The sequence below is a fragment of the Idiotropiscis lumnitzeri genome, chromosome 11 (genome assembly GCF_059441095.1).
Source record: "Idiotropiscis lumnitzeri isolate Australia: NSW breed Sydney's pygmy pipehorse chromosome 11, RoL_Ilum_1.0, whole genome shotgun sequence".
Taxonomy (NCBI): domain Eukaryota; kingdom Metazoa; phylum Chordata; class Actinopteri; order Syngnathiformes; family Syngnathidae; genus Idiotropiscis; species Idiotropiscis lumnitzeri.
In genome coordinates this window covers 1,578,311-1,598,812 of record NC_142401.1, presented here as the reverse complement: position 1 = coordinate 1,598,812, position 20,502 = coordinate 1,578,311, and the positions used below count along the sequence as shown (strand labels likewise).

The window sequence follows — 20,502 nt, the reverse complement described above, 5'->3', positions numbered from 1 at the left end:
TAATCGTATAAACTCACTTTTCCTTCATTAAAAACTACTTGAATTCATTCCAATTCAAACGTGGATGAGGTGTGATGTGATATAGTTAAATAGTAAGATGGCAGGGAAAGCTTCACGCTTTGGTGACACACACACGCACAAAAACACACCGGAACGCGAGAAGAGGTTGAATCAGCCAGTACGAGTGAGAACACCTGTGTGTGAAGGACTCACTGTGTCTCACGGGAGGAAATAAAAGATGAGCGTGCGTATGTGGGGGTGTGTGTGTGTGTTACATCCAATGGAGTGAACAACATGTTTGGCTGATTAGCTTTTCGACAAAAGCACTCGATGAAGTTGGATGACTTTTGCAAAGTTGCAGCGCAAAGTCTTTATTATCCGCCCAACTGATGCGTGGGCGTGCGCACACATTTTGAAAGTTGGCTGATAACACTTTTTGCTTGGAAATGCGGAAAATAGAAACGTTTCGATGGCAAGTCGAAGGCTCCCTGTTCAATCAGCAAATAGCTTGCACGATTTCGGCTTCTACGTCTGCACATTATGCACACACACCAAAGAAATGACACGGTCTGGATTTTAAAAAAAGGAAAGAAAAAAAGCTCACAAAAAGTTTTTTTTTTTTTTTAGATTGCTCAAAATCAACAGTTTTGCTTTGACATAAATATTGAAAGCTGCAAGAAAAAGAGTTGAGAAATATTAGCGTTAAAGTCCGCTAGCTTAATGCTAACACTTAATGGAAAAGGGCGTAGACGGGCAAGATAGGCAACACGACTTCTATTGATTAAAAAAAAAATACGATTACTGCAGATTATTCATTGAGAGTGGTTGAGTTAAACTCTTGTTGATTCGTGTCTGCATGACTGCATTATGCTGCCCCCCGGTGGCCAAGTGGCTCAAACCAGAAGGATGAATCGTGATCCAAACACCTTTTCATTCTTGAAGTTACCCGCAAAACGAACAAATAAGATCAAAACATTTTCACAAAATTACAAAGGTAAACTTCTTTTTTTTTGCGTGCTGATTCCGAATCTGCCCTTTTTTTTCTCTATCACATCAGGTTTTCATAACATATTAACAAGAATATAACATAATTTTATTATTATTACAGAAATGTTGATGAATTCAGGGTTAGGTTCAGCAACCAGTGGATTTTTTTGGGGGGAAACATCATAGCTATAAAATACAACGCACGGTGAGATTCATAATGCACAAACTTTTATAGATCAAACTTAAAAAATGAAATGATCTGAAACGACGTCGTCCTGTGAAATTTGCTGCCGACTACTAATGCTTGAAATGTGCGCATTCTGGTCGACTAAAAATAAACATTCTGATTTCAACTTATTTTTTTCTCAACTCAGCTACGTCAATCACAGCGTGCCACCCTCTTGTCTAAATCAAGAGTGGCGCTTTAAAACGCTCCCCCCTCCCTCCATTTGAGGGGGGGGGGGGGAGCGAGCTTCCCCACCGAGCGGGCACCTGAGACGGAAATCACGTTCACCTTGCATTCACCTCTCGTCGGGCTTGTAATAGCTGGAGATTCGTGCGCTGTGGCTGGAGAGTGCATTAGCATGCCCATGTGTGGACACTGATTAATGACCCAGCGGGGGGCGAGTGGGGGTGAGAGGAGGGGGAGGGTGCGCCTCTCCAGCTTCAGGGCCGCCCCCGCTCGGGAGAATCGGCTTGGCCCATTTGTGCATCTCATCTACTCGCCGCACTTTAGCAATCGTGTACCTGATAAAGATGAAGATGATGTTGCCACACAGTAAGATTATCATCTTTGCATAATTTGTTTTCATTTTAATGTATATGTTTATTGAAGATTCGGCGGTTCTAAATCACTCGTGAATAATTTGACATGGCAACGGAATTAAAGACGGAGTCACAATGATCTTACGTTTCATGGATGACCTGGACTTGGAAGCCTCAATCGCGAGCCAAACCCTGATTAGAAACCGTAATGTACAATTACCAAGCCCAAAAATTTGAAGTCCCAACCGAAGACATTTACCCCTGGTTTGAAACTCCAATTACAAAACCTAACCTAAGTCTTAAATCCCATCCCAGGCTTAAAACCCAACTTTAAAATGTCTGGAACTCGACTGCCAACCCCCAAAACCAGATTTGAGACTTGAACTTGAAACTCTCAACTCAGTTTGAAACCCGAACGCCGACATGAATTCAGTAGCCACTTTGCACTTCTCACCAGAAACATCTGCTTCGTCAGACACGAAATACAAATTGGCGTCAAGTCCAAGCAGCAACTTTGGCGCAGATTTCCCGGCTGCTCCACTGATTCCTCTCGCGCACTCACATTCAATTTTGGGCGTTGCCATGGCAATGACACAGCCGCTCAATTCTTTTTTAGAAGTCAGTGTAGCATGTGAATGATTTTCCTTCGGGTCAAATTATGAAGGAAAGCCTTTGGAGCCTTTCTTCAATATATCGTGCGTGACGTGACGTCAAGCTTGACGTCCTCCCACTTCCTTGTTCTGACTTTTTAAGACACTCGGAGGATGACTTTGTCGTTCTGATCATGTCTTACGAGGCATTTCGGCATCAGTACCGGTGAACAGCAACAACAAACGAGGTGGGGTGTTTGGGTATTGTGGGCCCGCCCCCAACTCACCGAAGGTGCGGGCTTCCCCCCCTTGGCGGTGCAGACCAGCGTGAAGTTCTGGGCTTGGTATCGACTGAACGGCGCCGGCGTGTTCTCGGCCATCACTGAGATGTTGTTTGGAGGAGCTGAAAGATCACAAAACACAAACAAGCGGCGCCGTCATTCGTACGCCCCAAAAAGTTTTGGGTGAATAAACTCAAAATTGGTTGCGTGAAATAAAATCAACTACAAAAATGTATCTGGACCCAAATGATTAGACAACAAAAATATCTGTATCTGGTTTTATTTTGTGCAACCAGTTGATGATTTTTTTTTTCCGTGATGTAAAATCCTAAGCCTTCTTGATTTCAAACCTTAACTTCAAATCTTAACCCCGGCTTGAAACCCGAATTTGAGCCCACACCCGCCCGACTTTCCCGAATCCAAAACCCGTGAGCAAGACAAGACGGCGTTCAGAGAATGAATGAAAATCTTCCCGAGGAAGCAAAAGAAAATCACATTTTCAACACGCCTGCGTTGAGCACCTGAAATGCCAACGTGAATATTTCATCGAAAACACGCCGTCTGATTTCAGGAAATATCAGCCAAGAGTCAAAGGTCAAGAGTCGGTTTGCTCGACGGGGAGGCGACGGCAAAGTAAACAATACGCATCCTTCAGCTTTGATGAAATCTTTTTTTTTTTCATTTCTTTCCTTTGAGCGCAAAATTGCGGTCGTGGTCATCCTGAAGGTTGCTTTGGAAAACCTTTGCATGATAAACTACGCAGTCCGTTACGCAACGGTCCCATTTCACATTCCGTCTTTTTCCAAAGCACAGCATGCAACGTTCATTTCAACGCCGAAAACCAAACCTTTGAAAACCCAACTGTGGATCGCAAGTCTAATGTGAATCTTGAAACCCTAATTTGAATCCTTACCCACGTTTGAAAGCCCCACCAGACTTGAAACCTGACCATGAAACCCTAACTACTGTGTCTTAAAAACCCAATTTAAAACCCGAACTCTAACTTGAAACCTTGTCTTGAAACACAACTTTGAAACCGTGGTTTTGAAGCTCTAGTCCTGACTTGAAACTTTTATTTGCAAAAGTATTTTGAATTTGAAACGCTAACCACCCGGGCCGGATCCCTTAAAAGGCAAGCGGAGTCGCCGTCCGCTCCCTCAAGTCGCTTTCGATCAGTCAGCTTCCCGCTTTTCGGCAGAATCTCAATCCATACGGGGGGAAATTTAGGACGGAAGATGTAGTGAGTCTGCGGCATTGTCGTCCAAAACGACCATCCGGCCCCGCGGGATAACGAGAAAGGTCAGCGCCGCGGCTTTAATGTGTAAATCTATCAGGCGCTCTTAAAGAGACATGTCAGAGCAATGAATTGATTAAAGGCAGGTTGGGGATTTTGCCGCTGGGCCGCACGGCGCCATGCCGGCGCACCTCTTAATTGCTTATTGATGGCATTCATATGCTTGTAAATTAACCTTAGGACACTCCATTAGCTCCCTGACAACCTGGTGCCGTGCGAGAGTCGGAGCGACAGGCTGGCAAAATATACTTAACCTGAAGAGAGGCGCAACACTCGCTCGCTTGCTTGAGACCCTACCCTTTTGTTTAAAAAGCCAGACCCAGACTTGAAGACTTGTTCGGAAACATTTGCATTGGCTTTCGCTTGTTTTAAAACACAAACCGAATTTGAAACTTTAACACTGGTTTAAAAATCGTCAAAACGATGGCTGCGAACCCGACTTTGAAAGCTCGGCCCTTGTTTAAAACCAGAACCCAGACTTGACATTTGAATTTCTCACCAACTGAAGTGAATGCATAACCTCACATTGTCATACATTTGGCTCTCAAAAAACAATCCTATCATTTCGCGGAAAGACTTTTCTCATGAATTTCATATTAATATTAATAATAACAACACTAACTCTCAAATCACAGCCCTCGCCGGCCGGATAATCATTTCTAATCCCATGACAAGTACCTTTGCCAGCGAGCCTCTAAAATCAGCGCTCTTGACTTCTTGCTGCATAAACTGCGGGGATGAATAATTGATCACGACACGCGCTCGTTTCCCGCCACGTGAGCGCTGGCAGAATGAAAAAAATAAATAAAAAAACCCAACTCAGATTGTGCAAAGGATTAAGTTGCTTGTCTGCGGCTCTCCTTCGATTGCCCACTTCTGCTTGGGTCCATTTTTCTGCACGTTCAAGCAACAGAACTTCTCTGAGAAAGGAAAAGTTCAAAAACTGAGCAACTTTTTGGAAAAATAAAGTCAATCTGCAGCTTCCTTTAAAGACTCCATAAGATTTCGGAGTCGTAACTCAGGAGTCTCGCCTTCCCCCTCCTTCCATAATGAAAGACGTTCGCTGAGCTTCCACGCGGCGCCGAGGCAGAAACATCTCAGCTGGAATTCCGATTGCGTCGGCTTCTGCTATTTTGCCGGGAATTATTAATCATATTGCCGCACGTCAGATGAGCGCTGCGGATGTGACATTCATTTGTCCTCTCTGTTGGCTTCAAGATGGAATTTATTCAAATTCCTGTGAAAATGTCACAACGGCCGATCTTCCCATTCGGAAAAATACAGGAAGGACTTCATTTTTTTGTCCTTCGGGGTGAATCAATTCGACATGTGATGTATTACACGTAGCCCAGAGACCGAAGATAACGCTGCATATATCCTTGCAATCGTCATTCGTTTGTGTTTTAATTTTAACTTTCTTTGTTATTTAATTATTGCTATTTTCAAGTGTTTTCTTCCAGCTGCAGCTGTTATGAAATGTGCAAATAATTAAAGTTGTATAACCTGAAACCGTAACCCTGCCTTGAAATGTTCAGAGGAATTCCTGACTTTGGTTTAAAAACAAAACCATGCCCTATTTAGTAATCCTGCCTTTGAAGCCTCAAAAAAAAAAAAAAAAAGAAAAAACAACCCTAACACTGTCTTCAACGCTTAATTTGAACCTTAACTGTGTTTTAAAAACTTAAAACCACAACCCTTGGCTCTTAATCCTGTCTGGAAACACGAATCAGTGGTTTCAAGTCCTCAAACCAAACATGCCTTCGAATGTTCACCACCGCTGCCAAATGTGCCAAAAGAAAAAGTTGAATATTGGAAGTTGTAAATGCAACTCAGACATCATCGAGCATCACCGTCCTGACCTTGAAGCTCAGAATTGTACGCGTTTTACCACCAACAAAAAGCCTGCGGAGGCTTTTTTTTAAATTTTTTTGGAAGGCAACATGAATGAATTGTCGCCATGGAAACTAGCACACTTTTTCTGAGTAGCACCGTTGGAAAGGTAGAAGCACTCAAGTTCAACTACCTGACGTCAGCAAGGTCATCGGGACTATTCAAGTCGTATTAAAAGCACGGCACAGCAAAGCTTTGGCACGAGCGCTTGTCACGTGACGTGCATTTAAGAAAGAAAGAGAGAGAGAGAGAATTGCAACTCAAACATTAATCCCAAACTCCATTTTTGAAACTTCTAGCCCGATCTAAAACTTTACAATCCTAAAATTCACAAACAAGCTGGGAGAGACGCTCGCGCTAACTGTTGCAAAACAAACTTGACACATTTATCCGTCAATGGCAGTAAGCGGTTGGATTCCGAGTTTTATTTTTGTTTTGTATTTTGCCAAAATGCTGCTCAGTGAACGTGCGATGTCAAAAATGGCTGCAACGGAATAGTTCAAATTAAAACAGCACCAAGACACTCGAGATACGCAAAAATCTGCTTTTCTTCATCTTTTAAGTCACGTCAATGCAATCTGTGTCACAATTTACCTTTTGATGGTGTAAGGGGGGAGAGGTCATTCAAATAACAACGCGACAAATATATCTCATCAGTATCTTGTTTTTGAAAGGTGGCACAGGCTGCGTGCGTGGTGCTGTCAATTACCGCCAACGCTCCGTCAAGGGAATCCTCCGCACCTGTGTGCCCAGTTTGTGTGCACAGGTGCAGCTGATGTGATTTCGGCGCATGAGAAGCACCGGCGATGTTTTCATTAATGCCAATAACTCGGGCCGCCGATCTTCTCTTCTTAAACGAGAGCATATGGAGAGGCTGCTGTTTCGATGATTAGAAATGGTTCGGGATTCAAAGGATTGTCCCCCCCCCCAGCGGTACGTCATGTACCAAATGTACGGCAGCGGACGTACGTGATCATACAGAGCGCTTGTATTTCCGCGCGGCTCAAGGCCATTTGTGTTCACAACGGTCCTTGTAATTGCATACAAAATATATGTTCTGATCATGAGTCATCTTTTAAAGAGCCCCCACTTTCACTCCGAGGACCTTGGGCGATACGCCATGAAAGCTGCAGTATTTTTTCTCTCATGCTTAGAATAAAGTGATGAGAAGGAATTTAGTGAAACCTCATCAATTTCTTGTTCACTATTCATGGATTCACCCCCCCCCCTCGCCCCCCCTGTGCAAACGACTCAGCTATTCGCTTGTGTATTTTGGCATTCTTACGATAATGCCACAAGATGGCGGCAAAGAAAGGGCTAATAGGAAAGGAAAAAGAGAAGTTTGCTCTCGTGCGTAAAATGTCTGACGGTATATTTCTTCTCCAGCCGTGGTGTCATAAATAATCGGTATATTTATTCAAATGGGACCAAGTAGGACTTCCTTGAAGGCCTTGGTGTGAAATGCACGCTCGCCACTGCTGTTACCTTCCTCCACTTGGTCCCTTCCCTCATTTAGCTCGACATCAATTGGCTTGAAAAGAGAGGGTGGCGAAGGACGTGGCGAATGGGATCGGCGAATGTGCAGAACAAGAGAACATTTATTGCTCCCGCGAGAGCGCTTCCTCTGCCCTCATAATTGCGGGATTTAAAGCTCCAGAGACAGCTGGACTCACAAGAAACACTCGCAACATCCCCTTCTTGGAAAACTCTGGCCTCCAGTCCACGTCTCGGGGGCTTCATTCAAAGTCTGTTTGTTTTGATATTACACGTTTCGCAAAGCTGAAAGAAAATGGCATTCAGTACATTTTCACGGCAGTCCATGACTTAAGACGCGAGTCACAATAGCCTCAATTGTTGTTTTTCCTGAACAAAGTATTTTTTATTTCACACGCAAATTGTTGCTTTTTAATATTGGTCCAATTTAGAAGCTCACTCGTCCTCAATTGTGTCAAGATGCTCGCTGAGGTCGTCATCTCTTAAACAAATAATTGGCCCAGATTAATCATAAATCAGGTCAAACAAAAAGGAAAAGTTCAAATGTTTAAGTAAAATATTTAACAGTCACACAATAATATATTTTCAATTTTAAATTCTAATCTTCAGAATTTATCACAACCATGAACGGGCCAAGATGCAGAGAAAATGGATGGATTGGTTATAATTGGTTAATTCTAATGATTTTAAAAAAATAGGAAAAATGTAAAACTTGTATATAAGAAAATATTTAGAAAAAACTCATCTCTAATCTAATAATCTAATCTAATTTAGAATGGTATTCTTTATAATTAACTTGATTTTGATGAATTAAACTATTTGTTTAATAAATAACAGATCTTAGTAAGCAGTAATTATTGTACACATTATTTTGACAATAATTGAATAATATAATAAAAAAAAGTACAAAAATAAATTCATTAATTTGCTCCCATTTTTTGGGGGTCAGAGTGGAAAATAAATATCTTTACATACCGTTCTGGTGCAGGGAAGCAAAGAAAAAATACATCAAATATAGCTGGACTTGAAATATTTCCCAGGACTAGAACCTTCAACAGCACTTTTTGAAGGATTTCCTTGACTGGATGTCAATGTGTGCACAAACGTCGTGTCCCTCCTTTTTTTTTTGGGGGGGGGGGGAGTGACAGTGGCGCTTTAATGTTGACAACAGACGATTCAGTCGCAGGGTCTCGTCTGCCTGTCCGAAGTCGCATCAGGAGTCAGACGGACACGACCTCACTTGGCAATGGATACCATTACCTGCCGGGCCCGGAGATGCTAACGCTAACGCTAAGAGACAAAGGACGTCGAGAGCATTCACCGTCCTTCAGTCCTCCATGCCGGCGACATACAAAAGACAATTTGTTCAAACGGATCATAATCAACGCTCAGAATTGGAAACGTTGGAAATTCTTCCCTCTGGCAAATACAAATTGCAGACACAAAGGCATAAATAAGAGGTCGAGCGTGACAAGTGGAAACAGAAATATCCATTACTGCACATTAAGCAATTAGAAATTCAAATTGTCAAGTTAATTGACTCTTTCACCTAATCCATTCAAAGTTAATTGCTTGAGTCTCGAGCCAGTCGTGTGATCCCGCCATTTCTCGTAGGCTGGAGAAGGCGAGGCAACGTCCGACCGGCAGCTGCATGCCGTGCACATTCGGCCGCTCCCTGATGGTCGACGACATGCTCATTAGAAGCTCGACGGAGGAAAACTCAAGCTGCGGTTGAGCTCCAAATCCCGTTAATCTGAGCAAAACATAAAACTACAGCCGAGAGGCTTCTGTTGCATACTCTGGGAGGGCAAAGTGAGGTTGGAATCTGAACGTTGGCGCTCTGAAATACAAAAGAAGTCAAGAGACCTCCTGCCAAAGAGCTCCAACTCAGTTGGGCAAAGTCTCCCAATCGCCAAAGCCTTAAAAAGTTGAAAAAAATTGAAGTCATACCAGGGCAATTCGAATTAAACTACAAACAGCCTGTGCCACAAATGTCAGAGATGCACAAGTAATTGAGTGGACACTCTAAAAATGTTTATGATGGCCATTATTAGTTTAAAGCAGAAATATTAGTTGCTTACATGACGAGCACAGAGTCCTCCGTAACTTCCCCTGACAACCCAGGCTAAATTTAGGTCCTACCTGACAGAAAAACTTTGCAACTGTTGACATGTATGGCTAAATCTTACTTCCTTAATACCAATTCCTACTTTCCTATGAGCTAAGAATTTGGCACCAACTTGTGGCATCTTAAAGCATTCCAGAAAAAGAACATAAATGTGCTCATTTATATGCTAATAGGTCAATTTATGAATAGTGAGCAGGTGGGGTTCACTATGAATATTATTACTACCATTCTCAACGGCGTACCTTGAAACTTAATTGAAAAAGGAGGTGTCAGTTACGCAATTGAATCACTGCCTTAAATATATAAATATAAACTGCTACGTCATCTTCAATTCCCAATCAACCCAACCAGCCTTATTTGTTCTCATTATCACAACAAGTCGTTGCCAATCTCCAAACCACCACAGCGACTCCGGTGGCAGTCTGGCACGGAGGACACAAAAAAGACTTGTAGCAAAAGCAACGAGTTGCACGTGCAAGCTCGCTCGGCCATTAATCAGGACGGCGGAATCGCAGCGAGCTCGTAAGCGACGCGCCCGTGTGCTTCGGATTCATCTCTTGAAGAAATGTGCCCGTGTGTTCATGTGGGAGAGCATATGGTGTCGCTGAGGCGTCACTGAGCGACGGCAGCTGCCTCGCCTCCCTCAAGTGGACGTCATATTAGGACGTGCGCACCACCTGCGTGCGGCAAATGTCGTGCGCCAGGCTGCAAATGCCGCTGCCGGTTCGCACGGAAACCAGGACAAGTCACATACTGCAATCGTGCGCACGGGTTGGGTTCCATCGTTTTGTGCTTCGTATATGATAGGCTTCGGCTTACGATTAGATGACTGGAAAAAAAAATAAGCAGTTCAATTCCCACTTAGTCGAGATCTCATGTCAAACTTAACATAATACAAAGACAAGGACACGCGGTTTATTGAAAACAACAACAAATATTTGAACAAAAGAAGCGCGGCAACTCAAGTCGACAGGCACGATCGCAATACTCAAGCATATTATTTATTCTCGGTGAAAAAAATCTTATTGAGCATCTTGTTTGTTTGAGTCTTTATGCACCGATTTAAGCGACGAGAGAATTGCACAAACGTTTAATTTCTTGACATTTCCTTTCATTGTGTTATCACTGTGTCTTGTTTTTATAAAGGACAACATTCTTAAGTGCTATTTTTCTTGCTTCGAAATTTGTATCTTCCCCGTCAGCGTGCTTTATAGTGACAGAAATTTAGATGTTGTCTCACATCTTTCAATTGCAAAACTCACATGCTGCCATTCTCATAAGGTGGCATTCTGCATACCGGCGGGTTTGCCAGGTCGGCTTGCACTACACAACGACAACAAAAAAAGAAAATTCTCCCCAAAAATAGTCAGCACGCTAACTTGAAAATGAAGATTTTCAAACGCATACAAAAAAAACTTGTTCGAGTCTGAAAGTCAAGTAAAGTCTTTCGTTAAATTGAGCTAATCAAGTCCCAAGTCCGAAAATGTGTCATTTAAGTCTGAGACAAGTCATGTTAGCTTTTTTTTTTTTTTTTTGTGGGACAGACGCCAGGCCAGCACAGTTTGAAGACCGAGACCGGTTGGATGTTTATTTATTTCTCTGCCTCCGTGTGAGCAGATGGGGCTCACCCCGTATCCTGTCCGGCATTAATTATGCCGTGGCTGGCACCCTCATCCCTGAAGTCCATTTGTTTTTGCCCAAGGACGCCAGCTTTAGCGTTAGCAATCTGTTCCTGTTCGACCTGTTTACCTTTCCTCTTCTCCAAAAAAAAAAAAAACCCACTCGCGTGACTCCAAAATGCCGCCCACACCTACATGGCAGCCAAGGCAACGTACGGAACAGACTTTAGGGTCCAAAATGGCTTTGGGGTGGGGGGGCAACTCTGACAAATGTCTGGACAAGCGCGTCTGCGAGGCTTGGCAGTTGATTGTGTTCCATTTTTAACAAGCCCCAATTTTGAGGCGGAGGTGACAAAATAACACCAGGCCACTGAGAACAATCCCGAGCCTTCAAAAACACGTTGGCGAGGGGGAACCACTCACATCAAGCGACCTCAGCTCGGCAAATATCAAAATATCACACACGGCATCCGGGGACGGACGCGACGTACAATTCATTTTTCAAGATGACACCCAAAGATTGTTGACATGGAAGTTAGGAGAAGAGATCGGAAGTTTTGGTGATGCGTATCTCGTACCATTAAGTCCACAAGTGTGGGGAGGTCTTCTTTTTTTTTTTAGGATTTTGCACGAGGAGACAAAGTATTAAACAAAAAGGAGGTCCTAAGGGACATTTTAAGAGGTTATGAATGGCATGCAGAGGCATAAGAATATGCGTGAAGGGAATATTGTGTATTCCTGACATTTGCAGAAAAAAAAAAAAAAACACCTAAGAGGTGAGTGTTTACTTAGTCAGGTTGTTTTTTCTTCCTGTCAAGGTCATTCCAGGCAACGCCGGTGGGATGTAGCTTTGTCCAAATTGGATATTCCCAGCATGCGCGCAAAGTGGACACACGTCATGAATGTTACATTCCTTATTTTCGCTTGTTGAGAGACATGACAAGTGGCAAGGTGTCGCAAGCGTCAAGTGGCGTCGCCGGAGTAGCGAGATGTGGCAGTGCGCGTGCATGTCAATGAACAAGAAATTGGGAAGAAAAAAAAAAGAAAATGAAACTTTTTTTTTTTCAAAACACTTCTCAGCCTTACTAAGCGCTCGCTTTGTCAGGACGGCAGAGGCGGATGTTGTAAAGGAGCCGCGATTTAGTATGGACAGTTTAGCATCGATTCCAACCACTCGAAAAAGTGATTTGTGACAAATATGGCGAGCTTCCGTTTTGCTATTGGAGACTCAAACTTCCTCCACAACTGGAGATGTTCACCCTTCTTCGTTCAGACTGCAAATGAATCCCGCTTGCGGGCAGCTGCCACTGGCTAATTTAACCTAATAACCGCTCAGCAGATGCAAATACTACTGCCGTCAATGTGGTAGAATTTAGAAAATATATATAGCACACCAGTCAATAGACAAAAAAAAAAAACAACGGAAATAGGAAGAAATGAGAGTTCGTCCAGCATCTTGGAATTTTACCCGTTCCACTGTGAAGCCTTTTATTGGCCAGTGGTGATATTTTATTCCAAATGCAGTCCGGGTCCACATTGCAATAATGATGAAACATGCTAACGCTAATGCTAAAGCCCCGAGGACGCTGTTTACAATTTTCTCCAGTGAGCCGGAGCGGTATCTTGTCTTTGAAGCGCCTCCAGTAACTGCACGAGAAACATTTTGAAAGACGCTGGATGAAGAAACAAAATGCAAATCATCTCCCAAGAAGAGGTCTTTTCTCCATCCAAATCCTGAAGGACATGCTTGAAGTGTCCGTCTCAAACGCATTCGACGGACACAAGGTGGCGATAATGAGGGATGACTATATTTCGTTGCTGTGTTTAGGTTTGCCAAAGCTTTCATGCTACCAAGGGCCACTCACGGTCGACCACGCTCACGTCGTCATGCTGTACGAGAACCGAAAGGGTCCATTTATGCGTCGCCTTCAAACTGATGTAAAAACGCACCACGCACTCACCATCAAATGTATCGACCACTCCAAATAGGTTCTCGTCATGTGCTCATGATGACAAAAAAGTCACGACTGAAGAGACACATATGCTTTCTTTTGTTCTTGGCTGCCGCGGGTGACGAATTTCGCAATTTCCCACCAATGCAAACTGCTCATTTCAAGAACATTATTTTGATCTGGAATTGCTCTTGATTATCAAATCATTTTTATGACCAATTAAATTCCTTTTGAGGAACCTCATCATGCCAAAAAAAAACAAAAAACGGTGAGTAGAATGGATTTAATTTGTCAAGGAGTTGAACAAAATAAAATCCCCAGAAAGCAGATACATTTTTTAAAGCACTTTTCCCTCAATCCAAACTCTCGTGCTCATTTAGTAACTGAAGCGGGGCAGGGAAAACTTCAAGTGTATTTGATATTTGAAACAATGACTTGACTCCACTAAACTTGACTTGGCGAGACAGGCAGGAAGAAAACGGCGGTGGACACTGACAGGGATAACGCAACGACAAGAACTGGAAAGGAAAAAGGGAACTAAATCCAAACAAATTGACGAGGCAACGAGGAGCACCTGGACAAGACACAAAGACTTGGGAGGACCTGATTGGCTGACACCGAGGCTTGGCTAGACCAACACAGGTGGACACAATGAAAATGACGAGACACACCAAACACAAGGAAAAAACATGAAACTAAATACTAAAACCAAAAACCACAAATACGGATCATGACGGTCACAATTGCAAAATGACTTTTTAGTTGAGGTTTTTTTTGTTTGTTTGTTTGCTCGACGGCTTTTCATGATTACACAAAGCACTTATCGATAAATCCGGGCTATTTACAGTTCATTATCGTCGTGGGACGTTTGACGAGATGGATTTAGCCAGAAGATGAAGGTATTAGTGATGGGTAGATGAGGCATCCTGTATCGTTTCGACACAGTGACACAATGTATTGACACTGTGTTGACACTGTGTTGCTGAATACTGACACATGGTGGACTTGCAGGAAATATTTGACAGGGTCATCTGACTCTGATCTGTCAAACTAATTTTATCCAATTCCATTGATTAGCGACGTGATGTGTTTTTATATATCCTATTTCGTATTACTTTCCATCGCACTAATTATTCTCTTTTCTAATTTATATATTTAACTGAATTATTGTTGTATTGCACTGCAGAGGGGAGCTCTCTAATCTCGTTGCACACTTGAGTACAATGACAAAGGGATTTCTGATTCTGATTAGGCATTTGCTTTCACATTATTTTTACATACCCGCAATTTCATAAAACAAATCTTTGATATTCGAGACGCAGTTGATAAATTAAGAGAACATCTGTCTGAATGCCCAAGTAAAAGTGTTGTGAATGACAATGGACTCATTGTAATTAAAGATTTTTATTAAAAAGAAATGAGTTTCTCCAGCGTTTTGTTATTCAGTCTATTTCTTTTTTTGAGGCAATTTCCCCCGCCTTTGAGAAGATCCTCTCACAAGGCACTGAAGAGGCCGGTGTGCACAACGCCTGTGTGGCTAATATAAATCGGTGAGGGAACGTTGCCTCCATGGACTTCCGGGATAAGAGCGGGTCTTCCGTACGTGCAACGTGTCCTGCTGACATATAGCGCTGCACCTCTGAGTGCGCATCAAAAGTGACGTCTTCCATCTTGCGGATCTTTAACGCAAAGTAACGCGCCAATAACTCGATGCTTGTTTTGAGCGTCCATCCTGTTGACAGATGCGCTTCCTGATGAACAGAGTTTGGCGCGCGACCGCTGTGTCGACACGATTCTGGTAGTGGTCACGTGACTCAAAGCGGCACGCGCACCGACACGGGTTTTGCCCTGGAAGCTCGGCGCGCGCATCGACGCCTCGGTGTCGTTGGACCCATCACTAGAAGGTATTGTATGAGACATCACTTTGCATAATTCATGTCAGGCGGACTTCTAGAAAGAGCCGTTATTTTGCATTTTCGTAAAATAAACACAAGTGAGATTACACATGGACAATCATGTCATACTTGACGTGATCTCAGCAGTTTTCTACATGTGCTACACAAGACGAAAAACAAAACAAAACACAATTTGCATGGAAATAATATTGCCAGCGTCCCTGGTGTGATATTACATCTGCAATTTCTCAAATTGATGAATGAATTGTGGCTGATTTTACCCGAGCCGGTGACTGCATGCTTTGAAAAGAAACAAAAAAAAAATTTTTTTCATCTTGGAAATGCTCTTCAGGAGACTTGTTGTCCTGGAAGCCGTTGGCAAGCGAGTAGCCGGGGCTGAATGTTTTATGACACCTCGCGCCACACTTTTTTGGCAGCGTCCCTCATCGGAGAAATGAAAGCTCCTCCGTTTCTTTTAAACTTCTCTTCTGACAAAATGAATCTTTGACAAAGGCAGCTTGGAGAATTACTCTGGCCAGAAATCTCATTTTGTACTTGAACTATTTCACACTCGGCAGGCTGGCAAATGTTCTCAATTAAATGGGAGGCGTTTGCTTTGGACTTTTCAAGGCTACAATTAATTGCCTAATAGTTAGAAATCCCAGCGAGTTTGCAAAAGGGTGATGGGAGTCACCAAACTCAGGCTTCAAAAGTCCCTGCAAAAGTGACTTGGAAAAAAAAAAAAAGCGATGCCGAGTATGAGCTATAAAATGTAAAACGAGGAGCGGAACCATTCTGTCGGATTGTTTGCTTGATTGATTGTCAGGTCGGCCAATCGCGCTGTGCCGTCATTCGCTTAACGTTGAGTAACTTAACAAGTGTCACTTAACAAGCCGCCACGCAATCACATCATGCAGAGTGCAGAGGAAAAAGAAAAAAAAAATACTTGGATATAAATTGTTTCTGATGTTTATGACGCGTGAAAGTGTTTGTTTTGCTCTTGAAGCATGTGGGCAAATATTTCGACATAAACGTCCATCGATTGGCGTGGACATTTTTTTGTGCTTTCTGTGACAGCAAAAGTGCCACAAGATCCCGGCTAGTAGGAAAGTCGTAAGTAGATGAAGCATGAAGCCAGAAACAACTTTTGAAAAGCGTTCAACGGCCATGATGCCCAAGCATGAACGTCTTCTGATTCAGTTGACAGACAAATGAAACAGACTTAGCAAAAGCATTTAGCTCAAGATCAAAGTCAATCATATTGCGTCAGTGTAAAAAAAAAAACAATTAGCTACCAGGGGACACTTTCATGTTTTTTAAATGCCATTTCTAAAGATTTGCAATTTATGGGCAATTAAAGTTGTCATGATTAAACTATGTGACCGCTTCAAGCAACTCTCACATTTGTACGACCTCAACATTTGGCGTCCAGTCGCTGGGTCACTCTCGTTGCTATCGCGTAACCTTGGTCTTAACGTTTTAGTGGCACAAATGAAAATGATGAATAATAGTCGAGAGCTCTTAAATGTCATGTTTAAGGGTCTTGCTTGTATGGAGATGGGCTGAGAAAGTAAAGCATACGGTATATAAAATCCAACGTATCACCCGTCAAAAAGTGAGGGCAACATTAACATGAGCGGTTCTGTCAACTGCCCAAAAAAATGCAACTCGATCGACGCGGCCAAATAATTCATACCCAGACTTTTGAATAAACTATTTTAAATTATAAAATTGCTGCAACAATTGAATTTGAGACTCCTAGTTAGTCAAGAGGAGGCAGTGCTATGAGTTTTTTTTTTTTTTTTTAATAATTATTATTATTTTTTTTTTTTTTAGTTTCAAGGATCTGAGCGACGTGCTAATCAATGCAAAAACAACCCCCCAAAATAAATAAACAAAAACAAGGCGGGAGCGAGCGAATGCAATCTGTAAGTTGATTATTCGTCTGAGCACATTTCCATGTGAAAGCACACTTCTCCATTTCCCTGACAGATGTGCGAATGCAAATCAGCCGCGTAGTTTGTAGTCGCGGGGAAATGGACGGGTTTTGTTCTCGCTCTGATGATTTATTGGCGATTCCTCCCGGTGCAGAGGGAGACGCAGCGTCAAGCCGCCCGAGCACTTAAAGCCACATACAATAGCACGTATTTCCGAGACCTATCGGATATTCTTAGAATATGAATATGGAACTTTTTCATTATGTTTGCCAAAAGAAAATATCCATTTAAATAACTTAAAGGGAAAATTCATGCAAGTTTGCGCACACCAAGAGCAGTGTACTATTCGATTAAGGAGATGCCACGTGAAACATTTTTTATTTTTTTTACTATTTCCATTTTCCTGATTTTTCCGATGTGGATGAAAAAAACCAAAAACGGAGCTCAGTGGGCGTCCATCATGAATTGCCTCACCTCACGGGTGCGCCGTTGAATTTATTTATTTTTTAAGTCAGGCTTGACAGCCAGTGTTAGCAAAAGGATGGCAGGCTGGCGTGGCCAATCGAGTGCCTTGTTGTTATGGAACTGCGATGATGATAGTCACAGCAGAATTAATTTACAATTCAACAAAAAATGCACTCAAAACAAGTGGAAGGTCATGTGACTGGCAAAGTCAATCACCAGATCTTAACCTAATAGAGTATGCATTTTCATGATCATTCCAAAAGTTCTGCTCACTTGAAGAGGAGGCGGCTTCAAACAAAAGGTGCTCACTCCTCAGTTGTTGAACACATCGAGATGCAAAGACCAAATAAAAGCTGAAATTTTGAACTTCATCGTTTGTTCTGAATCCCGAATGTCTTCAGTAAACAGCAAGTGACCTCGCCATTGCAATATTTTAGGACGGGCCTGTATGCTGACAGGCAGAACAATTGAATGTTCTTGCGAGCTGGCAAAAGGAACAATTCCCCTTTCAGTATCCCCTTTTTGTGACATATTTGTTTTCTGTAAAATATGTTCCTCGGCTCAATAAAGGTTGGGAAACACTCCATTAGACCCGCGTGCTGCCCCAGTGACTCTTAATCGAACATTTATTACATTTTAGAAGGAACTTGCCAAACTCGACTAAAGCTCAGTGGATGATGTCGGCACTTTCTCTGTTTTCAGTCTCATATTGCATTGAAAGAAATCGTTTTGAAAACACGCGATAGTCTGCAGCAGTTGAAAAAAATCGTCAATGTTGTGGAGATGAAACGGGTGTCAGCGAAATTTGATCCGTGGCTGTTTACGTTTTTGGAGAAGCTGTGAAACTTCCAAGCGCAACGTATGCGCAAATTGTCAGCACAGACTCCGTAATAAGGAATTATGAGCGAGGTGAAAGGTATTATTGTAAACGTGTTTGGACAAAGCATTCGCCAAATGAAGCGATGAAAAGAAATGGCCCAAGCCTCGTTTTGAGTGAGCTCGCAAATGTGACAGTGTATTCATCTTCATGAAAGTGGCGTGTGCAAGCAAAAAAAAAAAAAAAACGTGATTGAAATAGCTCAGCTCTAATTGTAAGTCGGGTTGCGCGCCCCTTTCGATTCCACAGACATTCAGTCACAATAAGATAGGAAAAAGTGTGACTGTGCTCCGAGGCAAAGTCACAGGCGGCGGGCCGGCAGCCAGCGCGGAGCGAGAGAAAAAGTTCATTATACGGAAAATAAGGAATCATTTACAGAGCACGGTTACCGAGGTTGGGGGCAATCTGACAAACATATTGACTCTGGCACACATGAAGCTGCATACTGTAAATTTGTGCACCCGCTCCCACTTTACACTTCAGCTCTGCACATTCTTCCATAAAATAAAAAAAAAAAGTCTCTCCACTGGGTTTTATTATACAAAAGGTTACAATGCCAGAACAAGACCAAAACCTACCATTGTGTCTTAGATACAAATCATTTTTTAATTGCAATCTGCGATATACTATTTAATGTGATGGCGTTCCCCAAGGCTCACCTCCCAGCCCACAACTCTTGACGAGTTTTGCATGATTGTATTCATGATCTATACTCCTCATTCTGTTTATGGTTTGTGTGGGGCAGCTGCAGCCTATCCCACTTTGCGAGAAAAGAAGGAACTACACCCTGGATTGGTCACCAGGGAACATGTGGAGGCCGACAAACATTCACCTTCACACTGTCAGTGAGCTGCACGTTATCTTAATTTGTCACATTTAATATAATTGATTCATCTTGCATACCCGGAGAATGCACTTTTTGATGCTATTGAGTTTACATCGCAAGGTTTTATTAGTTTTATCTTCTAATTTATTGTCGCGTCGGCCTCCATGTAACTCACTAAATTGGATCGTGTTGATTTATCTCGTCATTATTGTATATTTATTGCATTGTTTATTTTATTGCAATTGGCTTTCTGCCTCTGTGCAGATGATAAACAAACTTCTAGTTTTCTCCTTACTTAATTTGTTTTTTTTTAGTTCATTGATATTCAGTGCTTTACTGCAAATGATACGGAGTGATGCAGTTGATTTATTTTGTAATGTTTGTGTTATTATTTTCATTATATTTTATTGTTCCCTACCAGATTCAGCTGACAAACATACTGTTGATATTTATGTCATTTTCTTATTTTTATTTAATTTTTCCAAGTCATTAGTGCAGATGACACAATTATTGATTGTAATATAGTACTCTTATCGGATTTTGTTTTTTGTTTCTGTTAGTCGACACGATGCAGATGCCTAAAGTGTGACTATTAATGATGCACAAGAGAAGCTACCATTTATTGAGTTATAAATAATTATTCAGGATAAAAAATAACAGAGCATTATGTAAGTTTGTTCTTTTCAAAAGGACACAACATAAACCATTTTAAAGTAATAGCTCAATACATAACAATTACCATTGCACCAATAAAAAAAGTGCCTTATATCCACATTTAGTGAAATCCGTCCTGGGTGGAGATTGGTCTAGCCCTCGGGCCCGGCCGGACGACTATTTTTGGGCCCAAATGAGGTCGAGGGCCGACAATTTTTATGAAAAAGCCCGGAGACTCGAGGCCAGAACGGTACAGAGATCGCGACCGGAGGGCAGGGGACTGACCGGCATAAAAGAGTCAAGCGCCCGAATCTGAAGACTCCTCGTAAGGTCTACTAACGACTCAGGCTAAATTGAGCTTATCCCCGACATACTGAGATCCAAGTCTCTCAGTTGAGATGTATCACTTCAACAAAACATCTTTGGCATTGATGACTATGTCGCTATTATTCAGGGCTTGGGTGTCATCTTTTGACACCTTAGGGTGTTACAGAAAGTACATAAAAATGCAACGGGGAGGAAGTTCCACAGAAAAAAAAAACTGATTTGAATTTAATATAGTCGGGACTTCATTGGAGTCCACTGCATTTATGAGTCAATGTTTTGGTATGACTGGTGTGGCAACATTAAGCTTTTCTCATACTATCGCACCGTGACTCTCACTTGCCTTCTTCAATGTGCTGTAGCTATTTTCAACTCCTGCTACATCGCTCCCTGGTGTGCTGTGTCAGTCCCTGTGAGGGCTCGTGGCGTCGACACAGCAGTCAATTAGGTCGCGTCGGTCGCATCAAGGCGGCGGCGGCGGCGGCTCTCGTGCAGCCAAAGCACACGTTGCGGCGGCGCATGGC

The 20,502-nt window shown here is 42.5% G+C and overlaps 1 protein-coding gene across 4 annotated transcripts in view; it reads right to left on the bottom strand.

The window, feature by feature from the left end:
• The window catches only part of igsf21a (immunoglobin superfamily, member 21a), a 154,494-nt gene that overhangs the window by 27,206 nt on the left and 106,786 nt on the right, over positions 1-20,502 (bottom strand). For all 4 annotated transcript variants that reach the window (XM_088309836.1, XM_088309837.1, XM_088309834.1 and 1 more), the window contains one exon: positions 2,630-2,745. In XM_088309836.1, the coding sequence (XP_088165962.1) occupies positions 2,630-2,745 (116 nt within the window). The remainder of the gene's footprint in view (positions 1-2,629; positions 2,746-20,502) is intronic.